The sequence below is a fragment of the Pan troglodytes genome, chromosome 9 (assembly GCF_028858775.2).
Source record: "Pan troglodytes isolate AG18354 chromosome 9, NHGRI_mPanTro3-v2.0_pri, whole genome shotgun sequence".
In the NCBI taxonomy this organism is placed as follows: domain Eukaryota; kingdom Metazoa; phylum Chordata; class Mammalia; order Primates; family Hominidae; genus Pan; species Pan troglodytes.
In genome coordinates, this window is record NC_072407.2 from 120,023,392 (window position 1) to 120,043,359 (window position 19,968).

Consider the following 19,968-nt stretch of genomic DNA (forward strand, 5'->3'; position numbering starts at 1 on the left):
GTTCATGACTTGAAAAGGGTCATTCAGCCAAGGGCAAAGGGAAAACCAGTAGCTATAATTAACTTAGACTTTCAAGAAGACTAAACTAAAGTTTCAAACCCAATGCTGCTCAGGGAAAAAAAACCCAAATTACCAGGAGACCATTAACGATAGAAAATTGATTTAAAGAGAGAATATTATAAGTGGATCAGGCCTAGGACTAATCCTATCTGTGGGAGGAGACAAGAGAAATTTCAGGCTGAGAGTGAGCTCTTCAGAATCACAGACCCTAAGGAAAAACCTTAGAGGTCTTCTCGGCGAGTGGGTTCCCCAAGCGTACTTTGACCTCAGAGCCTTTTGCTCCACTGAAATCAAATGCAGAATCCTCATATGGGACACAGAGAGAAAAACAGAGCTGCAGTGTTTGAAAGGACTGTCCCCCACCCCCGCCACTTCTGCCCTGCCTCCCTCTCCTCTGCTGCGCCGCTGCGGGGCTTGGTCGAATCCCCCAGGGGTGCGCAGAGCCCTTATCTGACCCTGGCCCTCGTCTGCCACAGAAACCTTCACAATCCAGCTTTTGCTCACACATCTGTTTCTAGAAGCTACGGTTGCTGAAAACAACCTTTCCTTTGCCAGGAGAAAAGACTTTCTGTAACTTCCCCCGTTCCTCCTAGAACTGTCTTTTGCCTTTCTCAGACGGCCACACACACTTGAAGCTTTCATGCTTCCACTGGTCCTTGCTTCTCTGAACTGCGTGTTCCACCCTCTCTTCCGAGAGAGTTCACACAGGTCACACGACATCACCTCCGGTCCCGACTGCCCTGGTCACTGTCCCCAGATGCGCTTAGTCCACAGAGTCCCCTGCTGAAGCCAAGCCCCGGGGCCCATGAAATCATAAAAGTCGCTCTTTGCTCAGTTCCTATTACATACATGACAGGCCCTCTATGAAGCTCCTTCCCATTAATAATAAATAATTTTTGACTATGAGTATCTACTATGTCATGAACTTCCCAGGTTCTATTTTAATATTGTTATTAATAACTAATAAAAATAATAGAATATACTCCATGGGCAAAAGAGCTTTACCTCTGGTTCACTGCTAGGTCTCCAGGGCCCAGAAAGGTGCCTTACTAAATGAGTAAACTATTATTGTTGTTGTTATTATTATTACAGTTAACAATTACTGTACTCTTGGCTGGGTGCAGTGGCTCACACCTGTAATCCCGCTTTGGGAGGCCAAAGAGGGCAGATCACACGAGGTCAGGAGTTCAAGACCAGCCTGGCCAACATGGTGAAAGTACAAAAAATTAGCTGGGCGTGGTGGCAGACGCCTGTAATCCCAGCTACTCTGGAGGCTGAGGCAGGAGAATCGCTTTTACCTGGGAGGTGGCGGTTGCAGTGAGCCGAGACAGTGCCACTGCACTCCAGCCTGGGCAACAGAGCGAGACTCCATCTCAAAAACAAAACAAAAAACAATTATCGTACTCTTACCGTGCACCAGGCAATGTACTATATGCTATGCATATCTGGAGCTCCTTAGGAGGGAGACTTACTGCATCTCTCTTTCTCTCTCTCCCTCTTTTTCACACACACATGAAACTGAGGTTCTTGGTGGTTCAATAACTTGCTAAAGCCTCAGGCCAATGAGCAAATAGGATTCAGACCTAGGCTGCAGGATTCCACGGCCTGTGCTCTGTGCACTGTAAAACACAACCTCTCCTAGCAAATGTAATTTCAGCAAGGAAAAACTTCATGAAGCACTCGACGAGTTATGTGAGTGGGCAGGAAAGCAGTAAAGGAACTTCAGGTTATGCAACTGCAAAGTCAGAGATGCAGAGAAGACACTGAAGCACTATTAAAGCACTATTTATAGGATCCTGAGCTCAGAGTTCACAGGAAACAGATCTAGGAGTCACTGAAACCTGTGCCAGGAGATTGGCTGCAGCAGCCACACCAGCCCAGCAAGGCTGGTTATCACTGGGGCCTCCAGAACAAACGAGAGTCCTCAACCCTGCCCCTGTACAGAACCACAGCACAGACCCTCGTTGAACATGTGTGGAGTTCTGCTCTCCATGCCTGTAGGGTAATTGGGGCAGAGAGCACTAATTTTCACTTACTAAACTCCTCTATGTTTCAAGCACCAAGCCAGGCACATCACATGTGTCATCAATAATTCTCACCAACAACCCTGTGAATTAAGTCATATTCTCCCCATTTTACAGATGAGAAAACTGAGACTCAGAAAAATTTATTAACTTGCTCAAGACTTCATGGCTGGGAAGAGGCAGAGCTGGATTCAGGCCAGTGTTCCTGCCTCAGAGTTCAGGAGGAGCAGGATCAAGGGACAACCCCCTTCTGATCAAGGCAGCTGAGACCCCTCAAACTGCAAAGACCAACCTAGGGGACTATGAGCAAGTCTGTAAAATCATGCAAAGACCAGATGGGGCTCCTGGGGGCTTGCAAAGGTGCTGAAAATGTGCACGGTGCTGAGCAGGTGGCGCACCTTACAGAACCTTTCTCCCCATCATCTTGTGAAGTCGCTTTTATTGTACCCACATTCCAAAGAAGGAAACTGGGTCCAGGAGCTGTTTAGTGACTTGCTCAAAAGTTGTTCTACAGATGGAGGAGTCAGATCTTCTTCTTCTTCTTTTTTTTTTTTTTTTTTTTTTTTTTGAGACAGAGTCTAACACTGTTGCCCTGGCTGGAGTACAGTGGCAGGATCTTGGCTCACTGCAACCTCCGCCTCCCAGGTTCAAGCGATTCTCCTGCCTCAGCCTCCCAAGTAGCTGGGATTACAGGCACCTGCCACCACGCCCAGCTAATTTTTTGTATTTTTAGTAGAGATGGGGTTTCACTATGTTGGCCAGGCTGGTCTCAAACTCCTGGCTGGAGTCAGTCCCAGTCAGTTCCTTTTCCCTCCCTGCCATTTCCCTCCCTCTTAAAGTTTAAAGGACAACTCAGGACAAGCAAAAGTGAGTACGATTCTTGAAAGATGGTATAAACTCTGTCTTTGAACCTTTTTAAATTAACGTCAGACTGCTCCATGGATGGCAGGTCCTCAGTTCAGGTAAATTGCAAGGTTGAGATAACCCCTCTAAGCTTTAAAATCCATCAGCCCTTCCCAACGGCAAACCCATGAGGGTCCCTGTCAGGCTGAAAGGCTGAACTGTGTGGCCGGACCCCTGCTGGCCCTCTCGAGTCCCCTCCAGCCATTGTCCAGGCATTGTCCTCAGGTGTGCAAAGATGGTGGCACCTTCCTTCCTATCAGACCCTTCCAGGAGGGGAAGGTGGGCTCGGATGGACCCACCACTCTGGAACAGAGGGAAAGCTGAGCAAAGTAGAGCTGTTGAGAGTTCAGAAAGGTGGGAGAGAATGGGCTGCTTCCCCTAGGACAAAGAGAAGGATCGCAGAGGGATTCCTAAGCACTGCAGTAAACAGCAGCATCACCTGGAAGCAGGGCCCTCCAGTGGGAACCAGGTCTGTCTTCAGTTTAATTTAGCCCAAGGGGCATGTACAAATACCTCACTCCTGCCCTTCACATTGTCTCTGGGGAAAAAGCATAAGCGCTGTGCCTCAGTTTCTCCATTTGTGAAATAGGAATAGTTACATCTTCCCTGCCTCCCCAGCCCTATCTGAACCTAAGAGCTATGCCCGAACACGAAAGCTGATTCTTAAATGATGGGAGCTGAACAGCAGGCTGGCAGGGGATAATGGCAGGCTGCCTGACTCCTCCCTTCTGCCCCAGGCCCTGCCCTGGAGCCATTATGTGCTGAGATGGGGGCTGAGGTGCTCGGCTCAAATTGCCAAAAGGTCAGCACCTGTGTGGCTTAGAACACGGCAAAATGGTTTCTAATGTAGCAGCCAAGGCTGAGGTTAGACCCAAAGGAAAAAGTGCTGCTCTAATAATGACTCAACACAAGGCAGTGTTTGTGAGGATGCTCCCTGAATTTCTGCGCGAGAGCTTAGATGCCCAGCGGCATATGGCCTGGGCTGGTGGCCGACCTGCCTAGAGACAGAGTAACAGGTGTGATCCCAGGATACTTGGAAGCCGGCATGATCAGTCATCTCTGAGGACCTCCCATGCACTCTGGGCTGCTGCATCACGACCAGGCTCATCTCAGGAAACTCACTCCCTCCTCTCCTGCCCCATGATCTTCCAGCCCTCAGTGACCCTCTCCTTACCTGTCATGGCTGAGACATCCAAGAGAGAGAGCCCTGTTGCCAGCGCAGCAAAGGCATCAAACTGCCTATTCCAGCTGCAAGTGGAGAGGACACAGCTGCTTGCCGTTGGTTTTGGGGAGGGATGCAGGTTCTGGGGTCAGAGAGCAGAGTGAGGCTCCCTCAGAGGAGCACTGTGGCCGGGCCCCACTCTGCAAGCTGACAGCAAGCACCTCTGGGTCTCTTGGCTTACCCGAAGAACTTTCCCCACCCCCTCCCTTGGGTTTTCCCCACTGCTTATTACTGGCCTCAGCAACCTAACTGCCACCTGCCCAAGCCTCAAAGGACCTGTTTATCCCATCACCTAGCAACAGCACCATCTCTGGCTCTAGGTTTTCCTATGAGACCATGGGAAGCCAGGGCCTTGGACTCCAGGGAAGACTGAAGCTGTCGCCCTCTTTTGTGTGCCCCTACTTTTCTCTCTTTGTCCACACTCCAGTCATTCCAGCTCTGCCCTTACTGACTTCTTTCCAGAGCAAGGCAATGCCAAGTCAGCATTGCAGAGAGGAAGGGAGAAATCAGGCCCCAGGGACAGGATGCTTGGCAAGGGAAGCAGACAGGAGCTGGCCGAGCTTTCTGTTCCTTTGGCCTCCTTGAGCTGCCGCCTCTTCTTCCTCTCCTTATTAGCCTGGTGGACTTGCCTGTTTCATTATGAGGTTATTAACTCTTTCATCCCATCTCTGAAGGGCAGTTCCCAATTACCCAAAGGGATCTTGAGGTTCAGAGACATTGAGGAGTGTGCCCAAAGCCATACAGCAAGTCAGAAGACAAGGCAAGATGAGGACTCATACTCTCCAGGCTGGCGGCTTCTCTGCAGCACGCTTTGTGGCTTCTCTGCAGCCACTTAAGCTTCACTCCATTTAAAAACAAGAGCTGCCTTGTATCTGGGTTCATCCTCTCTGAGCTGGAAAGGAAGCTGACCTTAAGATGTCTGTTTGCTTTTTGGAGCTGAGCTAAGCCCAACCAGGAGGTTCCCCATGATCTAAAACAGTGGTAGGGGTGGGGAATAGGAATAAAGGAAGAAGAGGCAGGTGAGAAAGGTGGGAACTTAATGGAAGAAAGGGAAGAACGAATGCTAATATCGAAAAAGCCCCCCTAGGAACCAAGCCCTGCAATAGGCCCCTTTCCCAACATGCTCTTTGAGGTCTCTTGACCGCATTCATGGATGATATGGCAGAGCCCAGAACTGAGCAAAGTCACTCTACCTTCACACCAAGGAAGAGCTGGAGAGATGCTGGGGGCAATCTCTGCATGATGACTGCATGCTGGTTATATCCAACAAGGCTGCATTGCAAGGGAGGAGTGATTCAAAAGGACCCAGCACCAGCTAATGACTGTTACTGAAATGAGTTCCTGAAACCATGGGGAAATGAAATCAACAGCCCACCAAGTCCAGAAACCCGGCCCGAAGGGCTAGATCTGTTCCTTACTTGCTCCGAAGCCATAGCAGCTGCCTTTTCTGTAAAATGGGGACAATTTCTCAGGGTTGTTCCGTGGATTATATAGGACAGCATTTATGAAAGAAAGACATCGTAAATTATATAATAATACTCAACTGCAATAACTAATGGTTCTGCCTCCATATTTGGGTCTTGGATTAATGTCTTCCTGCTGCCGGTGACAAACCCAGAAGCAGGAAAAGAAGATTCTCTGAGTTGATCAGGCAATGGCAGGTTTTCCAGTGATTGAACACCCACCCACTTCCACCTCCCCACCTCACCCCCTACCTGGGCCCTGGGGGCCTGGGCATTCTTGCCCTTCCACTGTACTGCACACAGCAGGAGCTTCATTCCCAGATGAGCCCCAGGTCAGACACTGGCTGGGCAGGACCCATGAGTCAGGGCTCTGCAGCAGACTGAATCAACAGAGAAGACAGGCCTGGCCCAGCCAGTGGCCCAAACAGAAAGGGAAAGGCCAATGCCTTTGCTTGGTCTGGGCTGGGCTGGGGCTGCAACAGTTGTAGGCAGAAGCTGAGTTCAAGCTGGGGGTAAATAAATACATCTCCAGCAAAGCAGAAGGAAGCACATGTGTTGTTTGGTGACCTCTCAACTTCCTCCTTCCCTCTATTAACTCCAGGTTAAGACAATTCTATCCGACCTCTGTTTTCTCATCTGAAAATAAGGAAGTTGCCTTGTTTCAGCTTTGCATCTTCTGATCATGGCAGGGACCCACCATGGTGATGGGGTCTGGCTGGATCGCTGAATTTTACCTGGTACCCACATTTCTCAGACCCATTCTCTCCTTTCCTTAGCTCAGGATTGTTGCTTCTGGGCTCAGAGGAGATGCAGCTGGCCATAAGTCCCTATTTCTATCCTGCTCAGGGATGTCATCGACATTGATGGCCCCCAGTTGACACTCACAGGCCTAAAATGCACCCACCTCCCTGCCCATGAGCCCCAGTACTCATGACCTTCTGCAGCTCCTCTTCCAAAGGTGTATCTGTCCATCAGCTCTGACCTCTCTGTGTCACAGATGTTTGCCAAAGAGCTTCAAGAAAAGCCAAAGAATGAGCCACTCCTGGGGAAACTCAGGCAGCACAACAATAAGGGCAGAACATGGTGAGGACATGAGTTTGACCTCCTCAAGCCACTCAGCATAGCCAGGTGATGGCTTTTTTATGTTTTCCTTGAGCCTTGGGTGCATAGCACTGGGGGAACTAGAATCCTTGCTTCATGACTTTTTTCACTATTGGTCCATGCAGGGCCCATTTGTAACTTGCTAGTTAGTTGGATTTAACAATGTAATAAGCCTCCATAAACCCACCATCCCCAACAAAAGCTGGACTTAATAGTAACCTACATCTAACCATGAGGTTCCCACTCCTGCACACACATATCCATCCCTCTCCTGAGGTGGGTAGGGCAAGTGTCTTTCGTTTATTAATTCGACAGATATTGGCTATACATATTTGATAGGCAGGGACTGTGCTACAAGCTCTCTGCCCAAGTAAGTTCTTCCCAAACCCCATATTCATCATTCCCTTGCTTCTCTACAGAAAAGATTCTGTGCTATATGTAATCTTTTGGGACTAAGTTTTTCCCTTAATATTACATTCTAATATCATCCTTATTATTATTTTGAGATGGAGTCTTGCTCTGTCCCCCAGGCTGGAGTGCTGTGGCACCATCTCACTCACTGCAACCTCCCCTCCCGGGTTCAAGGCATTCTCCTGCCTCAGCCTTCTGAGTAGCTGGGATTACAGGCACGTGCCACCACACCTGGCTAATTTTTGTATTTTTAGTAGAGACGGGGTTTCACCATGTTGGTCAGGCTGGTCTCGAACTCCTGACCTCAGATCCACCCGCCTCGGCCTCCCAAAGTGCTGGGATTACAGGTGTAAGCCACCTTACCTGGCCCCATCCATATTATTTTGTGTCACTACAGTTCATTTGTTTTGACTGCAGCCTAATATGTCACTGTGTGAATATACCAGTCAGCTTCGTAAAGACTGAGCTGAGGCTGAGTCCTCAAACTGAGATATTTTCATTAATTCTTTCATTCAACAAATATTTTTTCAACACTCATTATGTACTGTGCATTGTAGGAGACATCAGGGATGCCACAGTTAACAAGATAGTCACAGTCCCTGTCATACTAGCTTACAGTTTTGCTTTAGTTTATTTTTTCTTTCTCTCTTTTGGTTTCAAACAGGGATAGAATTTTTTTCCACAACTACTACTCAGTGAATAGCAATTGAAAACATATTAAGAGCCAGGCATTGTGGCTCACACCTGTGATCCCAGAACTTTGGGAGGCTGCGGTGGGCAGATCATTTGAGTCCAGGAGTTCGAGAGCAGCCTGGGCAATACAGTGAGACCTCATCTCTACGAAAAAATAAAAAATAGCTGGGCGTGATGGTGCATGCCTGTAGTCCCAGCTACTCGGGAGACTGAGGTGGGAGGAGCACTTGAGCGCAGGAGGTGGAGGCTGCAGTGAGCTGAAATCACAACATTGCACTCCAGCCTGGGCGACAGAATGAGACTCTGTCTCTCTCTCTCTCTTTCTCTCTCACTCTGTCACACACACACACACACACACACACACACACAAAATTAGCCACTGTTCAGTTCAGTGATAAGGAATCCAAGGCCCCAGAAAGTGCAGAATATAAGCCTCCTTTGTGCCTCAGCTTCTAGCACAATTCCGGGTCCATCAAAGGTGTATAGTCAATATTTGTTAAATTAACAATAAACAAAAGAAACTTGCCCTACCTACCTCAATGAATGCAGGCATGATGCACAGGTAGACTCAGTGGAAAAGAATGAATTGACAGGAAAGGGCCCACTTCCCTGCTCCACCAACCGCTCTTATAGCCTCCCACAGCTCAGCAAGCACCCTCTCACCCACGTAACTAAAACCCAAGCACACCCAATCCATCGGCGAGGCCTATTGCCTGTATCTTCCAAACACATTTGGCGTCTTTTTACCACCAACCTCCTCTCTCCTTATGCCCTTGCCTTGCTCCAGCCATTCCCATCTCTATTTAGTTCCTCCAACCCCCTAAGCTTGTTCCTTCCCACTTGGCTCCTTCTTGTCACCTCCTCTAGGGAGACCAGCAAGATCCTCCGTAACCATCCTGAGCCCCTCCCTAGAGCTCCCATTCTCAGTCTGCATCCAGGCGCTGTCTCCTCTCACCCTGGATTACTCCCTGCATAGCACCTACCCCTCTCTGATCTTTTCTGGTTTATCTGTTTATGGCCTGTCCTCCCCCTTCCCCTAGCCCTCCTCTCCACCAAGAAACAAGCTTCTTGGGGACAGACCCTCGGCTGTCTTGTTTGGGCACTATTTTCCCCATCTTGCTGGGATGATTTCTTGATCTGTCTTTGAATCCTCCTGGAGTAGTGCCTGGTACAATGTAGATGCTTTACAAGCATTTGTTTAGTTTAATAATTAATTCTTTAATGCTGCCCATCCTGGTTGGCAGACAATTGATATCGACTTGACTAGACAAGAGTTAGATGAAAGGACTTTGTAAACTGTTACATGCCAGTTGGGTGTGAATTACTGTTGATGTTATCCTAACTTGACTCTAGCCACAACAATGCAGAGTCGTCCGATTGGGTCTCATCTTCAGCCTGGAAAGAGTCTGCTCTATCCAGCCCTGGTGATGGTGGAGGAGAGACGGCCAGGAATGAACTACAATGCAGAGCTCAAAGTTCAGTCCAGTTCACAGTCATTTATTAAGTTTTTACTAGGTACTAGCCTAGTGCTAAACACCAAGGGTACAAAGGCAATGAGAAAGAGTGGCTAATTAAAAATAAAATGTTAAATTTAAAAAAGCAACCAAAAAGAAAGAAAAAAGGAAAGGAAACGCTGACCACCCTATGAGAGAAGCCCTGTGATAAACACCTGTACCAAATGCTACAGAAGTGCAGAGGATGGTGTAACTGCCCAAGGGGTTCACCTTGCCCGCTGCCTAGACAAAACCAATTCATCAAGACAGGGGAATTGCAATAAAGTGTAATTCATGCAGAGCCAGCTGTGTGGGAGACTGGAGTTTTATTAGCACTCAAATCAATCTCCCCAAGCATTCAGGAAGCAGAGTTTTTAAGGATAACTTGGTGGGTGGGGGGAAGCCAGTGAGCCAGGAATGCTGATTGGTCAGGGATGAAATCATATGGAGTTGGAGCTGTCTTGTTGCGCTCAGTCAGTTCCTGGGTGGGGGCCGCCAGATCAGATGAGGCAGTTTATTGATCTGGGTGGTGCCAGCTGATCCATCAAGTGCAGGGTCTGCAAAATATCTCAAGCACTGATCTTAGAAGCAGTTTGGGGAGGGTCAGAATCTTGTAACCTCCAGCTGCATGACTCCTAAACCATAATTTCTAATCTTGGGGCTAACGTTAGTCTAGTCCCTAGACAAGAAGGGGGTCTGCTCTGGGAAAGAGCTGTTACCAACTTTGTTTAAACTATAAACTAAGTTTCTCCCAAAGTTAGTTCTGCCTACCCCTAGGAATGAACAAGGACAGTTTGGAGGTTAGAAGCAAGATGGAGTCGGTTAAGTTAGATCTCTTTCACTGTCTCAGTCATCATTTTGCAAAGGCAGTTTCAATGGGAGGGCAGAGGAAAGAGAGTTCCCATGTGAGAGCCCAGCATTTCCCACTGGACAACTCATGTAATCCTCACAGTAGTCTCTTGAAGCAGGTTTTATTGTCCCCACTCTACAGAGGGTAAGCCTGGAGCTCAGAGAGGTGAAGGATCTTTCCTGAAAGCACACAATTAACAGGAGGCCGGTCTTGTATTCTGACTCGACCCCTGCAGACTGCAGAACCAGGCTGTGTGCTACATCACAAGGCCACCCATGGCCTAGTGTTACCCAAGGGCAAGGCCAGGCATGTCCCTCCATCAGACTACAGGCTCGTTTGGGAGGGAAAGAAAGAGCTCCTTCCTATTGCTGTGTCCACCGTGCTTAGCCGTGGAGCAAGCAACACCCAGGGACCCTCCCTCCATATCTAATCTGGGTCACCCACTCAGGGATTAAAAGAGGCCCTCTCACTCCCAAGAGGAACAGAAAAATTTTCCAGCCAGAAATGTACAAGGTCCTGTGACTCCTTCGACCACCACCAAGGTGGGTCATGACCTCAGCACGATAGGGCAGGCGAGTCCCTGGGTGGAGACCTAGACCACAGGGTTCAGAGGGCATAAACTCAGACAGCATGCTCCTTTTAACCTTTGCCTGGCAGAAAGGGCCTGCATTTTTTTGTATGTGAGCCTTTGTGTCAGTGGCTCCTCCATGTGACTCTATGTGGCTGTGTGCGTGCTGAGTGCACACATGAAGTGGTGTAAGTAGAAATGCCTTTGCGTGTATTTGTGTACATGCGTCGATGGCAGCCTAAGACCACTCTCTCAGAAATATCATAATGTTGGTAGCATATATGTAGTAAAGTACTCAAGTCTAAAGTCTACCACCCAGTGAATTTTTGCACATATAAACACCTATGTAACCAATGTCGAAAACAAGATCCAGAAGTTTTCCAATGTTCCGGAAGACTCCACTGTGTTCCTTCCAATAACTAACTGCCCCCACTCCCCAACGGTAACCACTATTCTGACTTCTATCACTATAGATTAACCTTGCCTTTTAAACTTTATATAAGTGAAATCGTACTTTTTGTGACTATTTTCTTGCCTTCATCATTATGTCCATGGAATTCATCTGTGTCATTGCACTGAGAATGTTTATTCTTGTCTATTGCTGAATTATATTCTATTATATGAAAATACCAGTTTATCCACTCTACCAGTGACTGACCTTTGGGTTTTTCCAATGTTTAGCTATTACTAATGAAGCGACTATAAACTTTCACACACAGGTTTTTTGCTGGACATTTGTACTCGTTTCTCTTGGCTCTATCCTGGAGCAGAATTGCTGGGTCAGAGAATCATAAAATAGTTGTATGTTTAGCATTAGTGGATTCAGCCAAACCATTTTCCAAAGTATTTGTACCACTTTACACTCCCACCAACAATGAGAGGTCTTGTTGCTCCACATCATCATCAACACAGTATTATTAATCTTTTAAATTTTAGCCACTTAGTATTTATGTAGAGATATTTTACTGTGGTTTGAATTTGCATTTGCCTGATAAGTAATGATATTAAGCATTGTTTGGTACTTATTGGCCAGTTGAGTATTCCCTTTTGTAAGATGTCTATTCAGAGTTTTTACAGAAATATAGTATCTGTAAACATAGACAAATTATTGACAAAAACAGATAGTAGAGCAGAATCATCTTGAGGAATTCAGCAATTTACACAAAAACCAGCAACCAGTTGCTTCTACAATTGCTAACCAGTTGCTACTAGTTAAGTAAACTAATAAGTAAACTAATTGAAACAGATCAAATAGGTGCATGACTGAATGTTTCCTGTTGAACCAGGTATTTGGATAACACAGAGACCCCCAACGTAGACTCAGGGAGAAGGGAATGTAGACAAGACCCAAGAACCTCCCGTAGGCTGCTAGCCCCAGCCTGAGAGGCTCCCTGCCTCAACTCACTGACTGTTTTTCCTTCAATTACAGGATCCTGACAGTGATCAACCTCTGAACAGCCTCGGTAAGTTCAGGTCCGGCTTTCATTTGTCCACCTTAGCCTAAGAGTTTCAGCTACCAAGTAGATCCTAAGCCACTCGCGCCTGGCCCTTACCACCACCACCAAAGTGCTAAGTGCCGTGAGTGACATCCAGTCACCCGTCCATCCATCACTCAGCAAACATTCCAGGATTCATTCTAGAAGTAGGAGGCCTGGACTCTGGGGAAACAGGACCAACAAACCTAAAATCCCCAAAGCAATGATTCTCCAATTCATTCATTCAGTCACTCTTAACCTTTCAGTAAAACTGTACGTACATGCCATGTGCCAGGCCCTAGGCTGGATGCTGGGCTATAACACTAATTAAGACAGCTGAAGTCCTTGGTGTCCTGGAGTTCACATTGGCCAGAGGCATTTTCATGAAAAATGGCAGTGCTTGCCTGATTTCCAAGGGAAGAAAACTAAGTTAATAAATAGAATGATCCCAAATTTAAGGAGGTATTTTTCTTCCATTACATTTTCTTAAACCATTAATATCTACTCCTGATAGCCTGCTGGATCAGCAAAACAAATGAGCAAGGAACACGTTAATATGAACAGATCAGTAAGAAAATGGCCAATCCTGCTTGACAGGCTATTTATTTCTCAGTTCTGGGTCATGAGTTAATAATGACCACAAATGAAGTAATCTTTAGCAAGTAAAATGGTGCCTAGTTTATACTTTGGAATTCAATATAAGAGTAGGCCATGGCGTCCCCAAGGAACACCAGGGTGCCAACTGCTCTGCCACCTGAGCAAGCCTGAGAACTCTCAAACCAGAAAACAAGCTGAATTTCCTCGAGGACCAGGGAGTGAACGTGACTATGCAGAACTGGGGTTGGTGAAGACTAGCAGTGGAAGTCCATTTGGCTCAGAGAAAGAAGCCAAATTACACTGGCTTTGAAAGATATAATCCAGATGTGGAAGTCTCTTGTAGGCCCTCGAGTAAGAAGTGACAGAATGAAAGCAAGCTTTTAGGAAGCTCTGTCTAGCTGCAGTGGGCAGGACAGGCTGGAGGGAGGAACAACAGCCGGCAAGGAGGCTGTTCATAGCTCACTGGGTTCGTTAACTTAAACTAGGTATGAAAGCTCTTTCCTTCCTGATGGGGGAAGCAGATGCTCCCTGAGAATATCTGGTCTTGGACACAGGAACCCATGGCTCCCCATGGGTCACTCACTCTTGGAGAAAACAAACAAATCTCATGTTCCCAGAGGTAGATGCTCAATAAATAAATCATGCATGAATTCATGAACAAAATGTCATCATGGCCATGGCCACAGGAAAGAGGACAATTCTGAAGACTGGCTGCTGGAACTTTAAAAACAGTATTGGCAAACATTACTGATAAGCTACTTTGTGCCAGGTCATAGTTTAAAGGCAATACCATTCCAGTCCACATCCCCACTGCCTGGCCTCTGTGTCTGAAGTTAAAACTTTCTTTTGGGGAAACACAAAGTCCTAAGCTTTCCTTTGTTAACAGATTCATTAATACTAGCATTCACTGGGCGCCAATCTCTAGCAGGATGCCATTCTCCGCTTTGGAAGAGCTGAGGAAAGAAATAGAGTCAGACATATGATTAGCCATCATTCAAGGCAGAATAAAATGTAACCTGTAAGAAAGGTAGAAGGGGCCGAGCATGGTGGCTCATGCCAGTAATCCTAGCACTTTGGGAGGCCAAGGTGGGGGTGGATCACTTGAGCCCAGGAGTTTGAGACCTGTCTGGGTAACATGGCAAAACCCCATCTCTACAAAAAATACCAGCGTTAACTGGGTGTTGTGGCACATGCCTGTAGTCCCAGCTACTTGGGAGGATAAGGTAAAAGGATGGCTTGAGCCCAGGAGGTGGAGGTTGCAGTGAACCAAGATCATGCCACTGCCACTGCACTCCAGCCTGGGCAGCAGATTCCATGAATGAAAGGGAGAGAGAGAGGAGAGAAAAAAGAAAGAAAGAGAAAGAAAGAAGGAAAGAAAGAAAGAAAGAGAGAGAGAAAGGAAAGAAAGAAAGAGAAAGAAAGAAAGGAAGGAAGGAAAGGAAAGAAAGGAAAGGAAAGGAAAGGAGGTAGTAGAAGGGATATACTTAAGAGAGCAGAGCCAAAAACAATTCATCTGTTCATGTGACAAATATTTGTTGAGCAATTGCTGTGGACCAAGCACTGTTCTAGGCACCAGGGACTTAGCAGTGAACAAAACAGACAAGTTCTGTCTTCAACGAGTCTTCATTTCATGGAGGGGTGGGAGGAGACAGAAAATATACAAAATATGTCAAATATAGAGTTTGTTAGAGGTGATGCGTGCTTTGGAAGAAAAAAAAAGCAAGAAAGGAGGATAGGAAAGGTTGGAAGGCTGCATTTTAAATAGGGAGATCCAGGAAGGCCTCACTGTGAAGGTGACAGTGAAGAAAGACTGGGAGGAGGACAGGGAGCCAGTCATGTGGAGGTGAGGGTAGGAGAGCCGGTCCGTTGCTTTCCAGGGTTTCCAGAATTCTTGCCCCATCTCCCCCAGGGCAGAAGTCCCCATGGCACCTCCCCAGCTTATTTCCCACAAGGAGTGGGGGACTTAAAAGAATGTATCTCTGATACTTACTGATATTAACTTTGCCCATGTTTTCCCTTTCCCAGGTTCCTTCTCCTTGGATAACCATGTGCAATTGACAATGTAGTTATTATCACCTCTGTTCTAGGCAGTGATAAGCTCCTACCTGGTCTCCCTAACCCCAGACTCTTTTGTTCCAATCCACCTCCTCCCTGATGAAACATCCATCTTTCTTTTTGTTTTTTGAGGTGGAGTCTTGCTCTTGTTGCCCAGGCTGTAGTACAATGGCACAATCTCAGCTCACTGCAACCTCCGCCTCCTGGGTTCAAGTGATTCTCCTGCCTCCGTCTTCCAAGTAGCTGGGATTACAGGCATGCACCACCATGCCTGGCTAATTTTTGTATGTTCAGTAGAGACAGGGTTTCACCCTGTTGGCCAGGCTGGTCTTGAACTCCTGACCTCAGGTGATCCACCCATCTCGGCCTCCCAAAGTGCTGGGATTACAGGCGTGAGCCACCGCACTGGACCAGATCCATCTTCCTAAAATTAATTTGATCCTGTCTCTCCACTGTTCAAAAACTTTCAATGGCTCCTCACTGCCTTCAGGATAAAACCCAGGCTCCTTAGCATAATGTTCAAGAGTCTCCACAGCTGCCTTCACCCATCCTGCCTTCCAACCTGCCTTTATTCCCCTGGTACCCCAGGCACACCAGGCAGCTTACAGGCGCCCTCCATGCCTCCGACGGAGCTGAGCCAGTGCCTCCCTCCCGAACTGCATTTAAGTGCCACCTGCTGAGGGAGGCTTTCACCAGCTTACCTTTGAAGATGTCTCTATTATAACATATATTATCTTCCACCTGGCTGGACTGGCATCTGTGTCTGCCTCTTCCCCCAGATGGTAATCTCTTTAAAGACAAGGACCAGGCTAGGGACTTGCTGTTTGTGGGATTGAGGATGCATTGACTCACAAGTATTTATTAAGCCTCTACTAAGCACACACTGTGCTGGAGGCCCCTGCCTCCCCGAAGCTTAATGTTTAATCAAAAGCTAAGTCAGGAGGTCAGGAAAAGGATAAATGGTGGCACAGTGAATGGGTACGTGCCCCAGGGGCTCAGGCCTCTCTCGGGCAGGCGAGGGTCAGAAAAAACCCAGAAATGTCCTAGGACAGGCTCAGGCAAGACACAGGGGAGGTGGCCTGACCTGGGGGCTCCTTTGAGCGGCACTCAGGAAAGATAGGTGAGCCTGGATAAGTAAGAAGAGGCAGGGTAACCACGTGCTGATGAAGCTAAGCCTAGTCTGCAGGAATAACCCCCCAGCATTAACCAAAACTGTGCTCAAGGCATACCTGTCACCGGCCAGAAGGCAGGAGGCTGTGGAGTTTGGCTCAGGGATCACCAAGTGCTGACTGCATGCTCTTCCCCTCTGCCTCCCATTTTCTTGCAGATGTCAAACCCCTGCGCAAACCGCGTACCCCCATGGAGACCTTCCGAAAGGTGGGGATCCCCATCATCATAGCACTACTGAGCCTGGCGAGTATCATCATTGTGGTTGTCCTCAGTAAGTGACAGCCCGTACCCGACTTTCACCCTCTAAGTAAATGACAGGGCCCAACCCCCACCCCTGCACTCACCCCTGAATAAGTGACAGTCCCCCACCCCTGCCCTCACCCCCTCAGTAAGAGGCAGTCCCACCCCTGCCCTCACCCACTCAGTAAGTGGCAGCCCCGCCCCTCCCGTTATCACCTCAGTAAGTGGCAGCCCCTACTTGTCCTTCACCCCCTCAGTAAGTGGCAGCCCCCACCCCCACAGTCAGGGGCAGGTGATCTGCATAAAGCTTTGCAGAAAAAATCATTGGTATAATAAAAGGAATTTGAGGAGAAAAAAACAGAGAGAGAAAAAGAAAGAAGAGAGAAAGAGAAAGAAAGAAAGAAAGAAAGAAAGAAAGAAAGAAAGAAAGAAAGAAAGAAAGACATGTATCCACCCCCTGCTTTGAAGAGAGGCTTCTTCTAAAAGTGAAAGGGGAGATGAACTCAGCCCCCATCTGTTCCAGACGGCTTCTATCCCAGGTGACTTTTTCTAGAGGGAGAGCACAGTGGCATATGTTCCTAACCCACACATGCAATTTGCAGGGCTGCCACGCCCCCTGCCCCCTCCTTCCCATCTTCTGCAGATTGCAAGCTGAGTGGCTCTGAGCAGCGGCTGGAAGAACAGGGCGAGTTTCTGCTTGTGAGGAGGGGAGAAAGAGGAGGCAGCAGGGAAGACCACCCAGGCAGTTGGCACCTGGCCCCCTTCAGCTTGGCCTTCACCATGGCCAGTACCTGAGGCCCAGTGTGGTCTTGAGCAGGCCTCCCTGCCTCAGGCCCTTATCTGTGATAAAGAAGATTCAACTGAAGGAGCAGGGATGTGGGTCCTTTTTGGCTCCCACATCCTATGATGGAGTCATTGCCTTTGTTATCCACATGAGCACAGCAGGTTACTCACCACAACTTTTCACAGCAAGAAGTAGGGCACTGGGGACCAGACTAGGAATCAGGACACCCGAGACAGGGATTCTGGCTCTGCCTCTTGCTGCTGCGTGACCTTGAGTAAGTCCTTCACTGCCTCATACCCTCAGTCTCTGCACCTGTAAAATGTCCTTCCTCCCTCAGAGCGATATCATGAGCACCAGTGAGATAACACATGTAAAGGACCAAGCTAAAAACCAAGTTTTGCAAAAGAGTGTGTCATCACACAGCAGCAGACAAAATGTGACCCAGGACATGCATTTGCTAATTGGGGCAGGACTGCCTGTGCAGCCAGGGAATAGCTGGCCTTTCAGGAATTTGTACTTGTAACTGTGGTGACATTTCCAGCAGTAGCAGCCAACTGCCTGGTTAGAGGACACTGAGAGAGACTCTGGTCCTCATTCTACATGAGCACTGAGGCTCGGAGAGGAGGAGTGGCAGTCAGGGACAAAGCTGGGACAGAACCCCGGTCCCCTGATTGAACAGGTCAATTTCCATCTCGTGGCGGTGGAAATGCAGAGCCACAACATAAACCCCACTAAAAGCCCTGGGAGCCCTGGATGGTGTGAGATGCAGATGACCCCAAACCCTTTCTCCTTGACCTTGCTTGCCCACATGATGGAGGTTTGCAGTGACATCGGCAGACTTGCCATCCTGTTCTATTCAGGCTAATGTTAAAGTGAGCTTGCTTTCCATAAGCATACACCCTGCCACAGTGGAGATAAAGGGGACCAAAGTTATCCAGGGAAAGCCAAGCAGGCACTAAAGCATAATTTAGAGCTGGACATTCCCTGTCCCAGAAGGTCCTATGTGGCTTCCACATCCTGGGCCCCCAGATTCTGCAATCAGAGGTTGTTACCCAGTCCTCCATCCTGGGCCGGGTTCCCTCAACCTTATGGCTTCTGGAGTCTCAACTGGCAATGCTGTCTCTTGGATTTGTCCCAGGAGGCTGGAGTGACTCTGCCTTACCCTGGCTCCTGATCATAAACCAAACTCCAAAGAGCTAAGTAATATCTAGCTCCTCCTTTTCCCTTGCTTCACTCAAGCCAGGAGTGTCAGGGCCAGCAGATCACATCTGAAGCTTCCCCAGAGAGTTAGATGGGCCCTGGCTCTACACTGGAAGCACTGTGTGCCTTGGGAAAATAAAGCCTGACCTTCAATTCTCCACATCCCTGTTTGTAATGTGAGTTAGAAATAACACCTCCCTCCCAAGACTGTTATCAGGATTACGTGAGGAAATGTATGGAAAGCTCCTGACACGGTGACAAGCAGGGACCATTATTAGATTTAACGCCACTGCTCTTAAGACCAGCCCAGGGTGATACTGGACTGGAGAGCGTCCCATCAGGCCAAGACAGAATTCAGTTAGGAAGGAGGAGTTCCCTCCTGCCAGGGTGTTTGGCTGTGGGTCTTCACTAAGGAAAAGTTTGTTTGTTTGTTTGTCTGTCTGTTTGTTTGTTTGTTTGAGACAATGTCTTGCTCTCTTTCCCAGGCTAGAGTGTAATCGTGTGATCACCTCACTGCAGCCTCAAACTTCTAGGCTCAAGTAATCCTCCTGCCTCAGCCTCCCAAGTAGCTAGGACCACAGGGGCACACCACCATGCTTGGCTAATTTTTTTTTAAATTTTTCGTATAGACGAGGGTCTCACTATGTTGCCGAGACTGATCTTGAATTCCTGGGCTCAAACGATCCTCCTGCCTTGGCATCCCAAAGTGCTGGGATTACAGGTGTGAACTACCATGCATGGCCAGAAAAAGTGTTAAAATATCAGTTCCATGAAGGATTAAACACACTCAACATCTTTCCATCATCCCAAGATGGCAAAAGAGCAACAGAATTTGAAAGCAGCTGGGAGAATCTAAAGACGGCAAGCAGAAACAAAACAAAACCGAGGACCAACCCCTTCACAGATCTTTCTCTTTTTTTCTTAATTTTAATTCTTTTTACTTATATATTTTAATTATTTTCTTCTTCAACTTTTATTCCAAGTTCTGGGGTACACGTGCAGGATGTGCAGGTTTGTTACGTAGGTAAGCGTGTGCCATGGCGGTTTGCTGCACTGATCAACCCTTCACTGAGGTATAAAGCCCAGCAACCATTAGCTACATTTCCCGATGCTCTCCCTCCTCCCGCCTCCCCCCGACAGGCCCCAGTGTGTGTTGATCCCCCTGCACGTGTCCATGTGTTCTTACCGTTTAACAGTTCTTTCACCCAGGTAAAAGCACCCAATTCTAGAACTATACTTGATAGTTACGAGACATTTTCACGACTACCATCATACCACATGCTCTCAACAGTCCTGCGAGGCAGATATTATAGATATTATCATCCCATTGTACAGATGAGGAAACTGAGAACTAAGAAGGGAAAGCAATCCATATAAAGTTGCACAGTAAGGCCGAGTGCAGTGGCTCACGCCTGTAATCCCAGCACTTTGGGAGGCCGAGGCGGGTGGATCACCTGAGGTCAGGAGTTCGAGAGCAGCCCAGCCAACATGGTGAAACCCCGTCTCTACTAAAAATACAAAAAATTAGCCGAGTGTGGTGGCATGTGCCTGTAATCCCAGCTACTCGGGAGGCTGAGGCAGGAGACTCACTTAAACCTGGGAGGCAGAGGCTACAGTGAGCCAAGATCCCGCCACTGCACTCCAGCCTGGATGACAGAG

The 19,968-nt window shown here is 47.9% G+C and overlaps 2 protein-coding genes across 2 annotated transcripts in view; both read left to right on the top strand.

Annotated features, from left to right (window-relative positions):
* Nucleotides 1-19,968, top strand: part of CD3E (CD3 epsilon subunit of T-cell receptor complex) — a 541,795-nt gene that overhangs the window by 304,966 nt on the left and 216,861 nt on the right. The gene's annotated exons all lie outside the window — the stretch shown is intronic.
* Nucleotides 1-19,968, top strand: part of TMPRSS4 (transmembrane serine protease 4) — a 44,911-nt gene that overhangs the window by 5,543 nt on the left and 19,400 nt on the right. The window contains exons 2-3 of the mRNA XM_001159793.7: nt 12,218-12,251; nt 16,243-16,356. Of these exons, the coding sequence (XP_001159793.1) occupies nt 12,218-12,251; nt 16,243-16,356 (148 nt within the window). The remainder of the gene's footprint in view (nt 1-12,217; nt 12,252-16,242; nt 16,357-19,968) is intronic.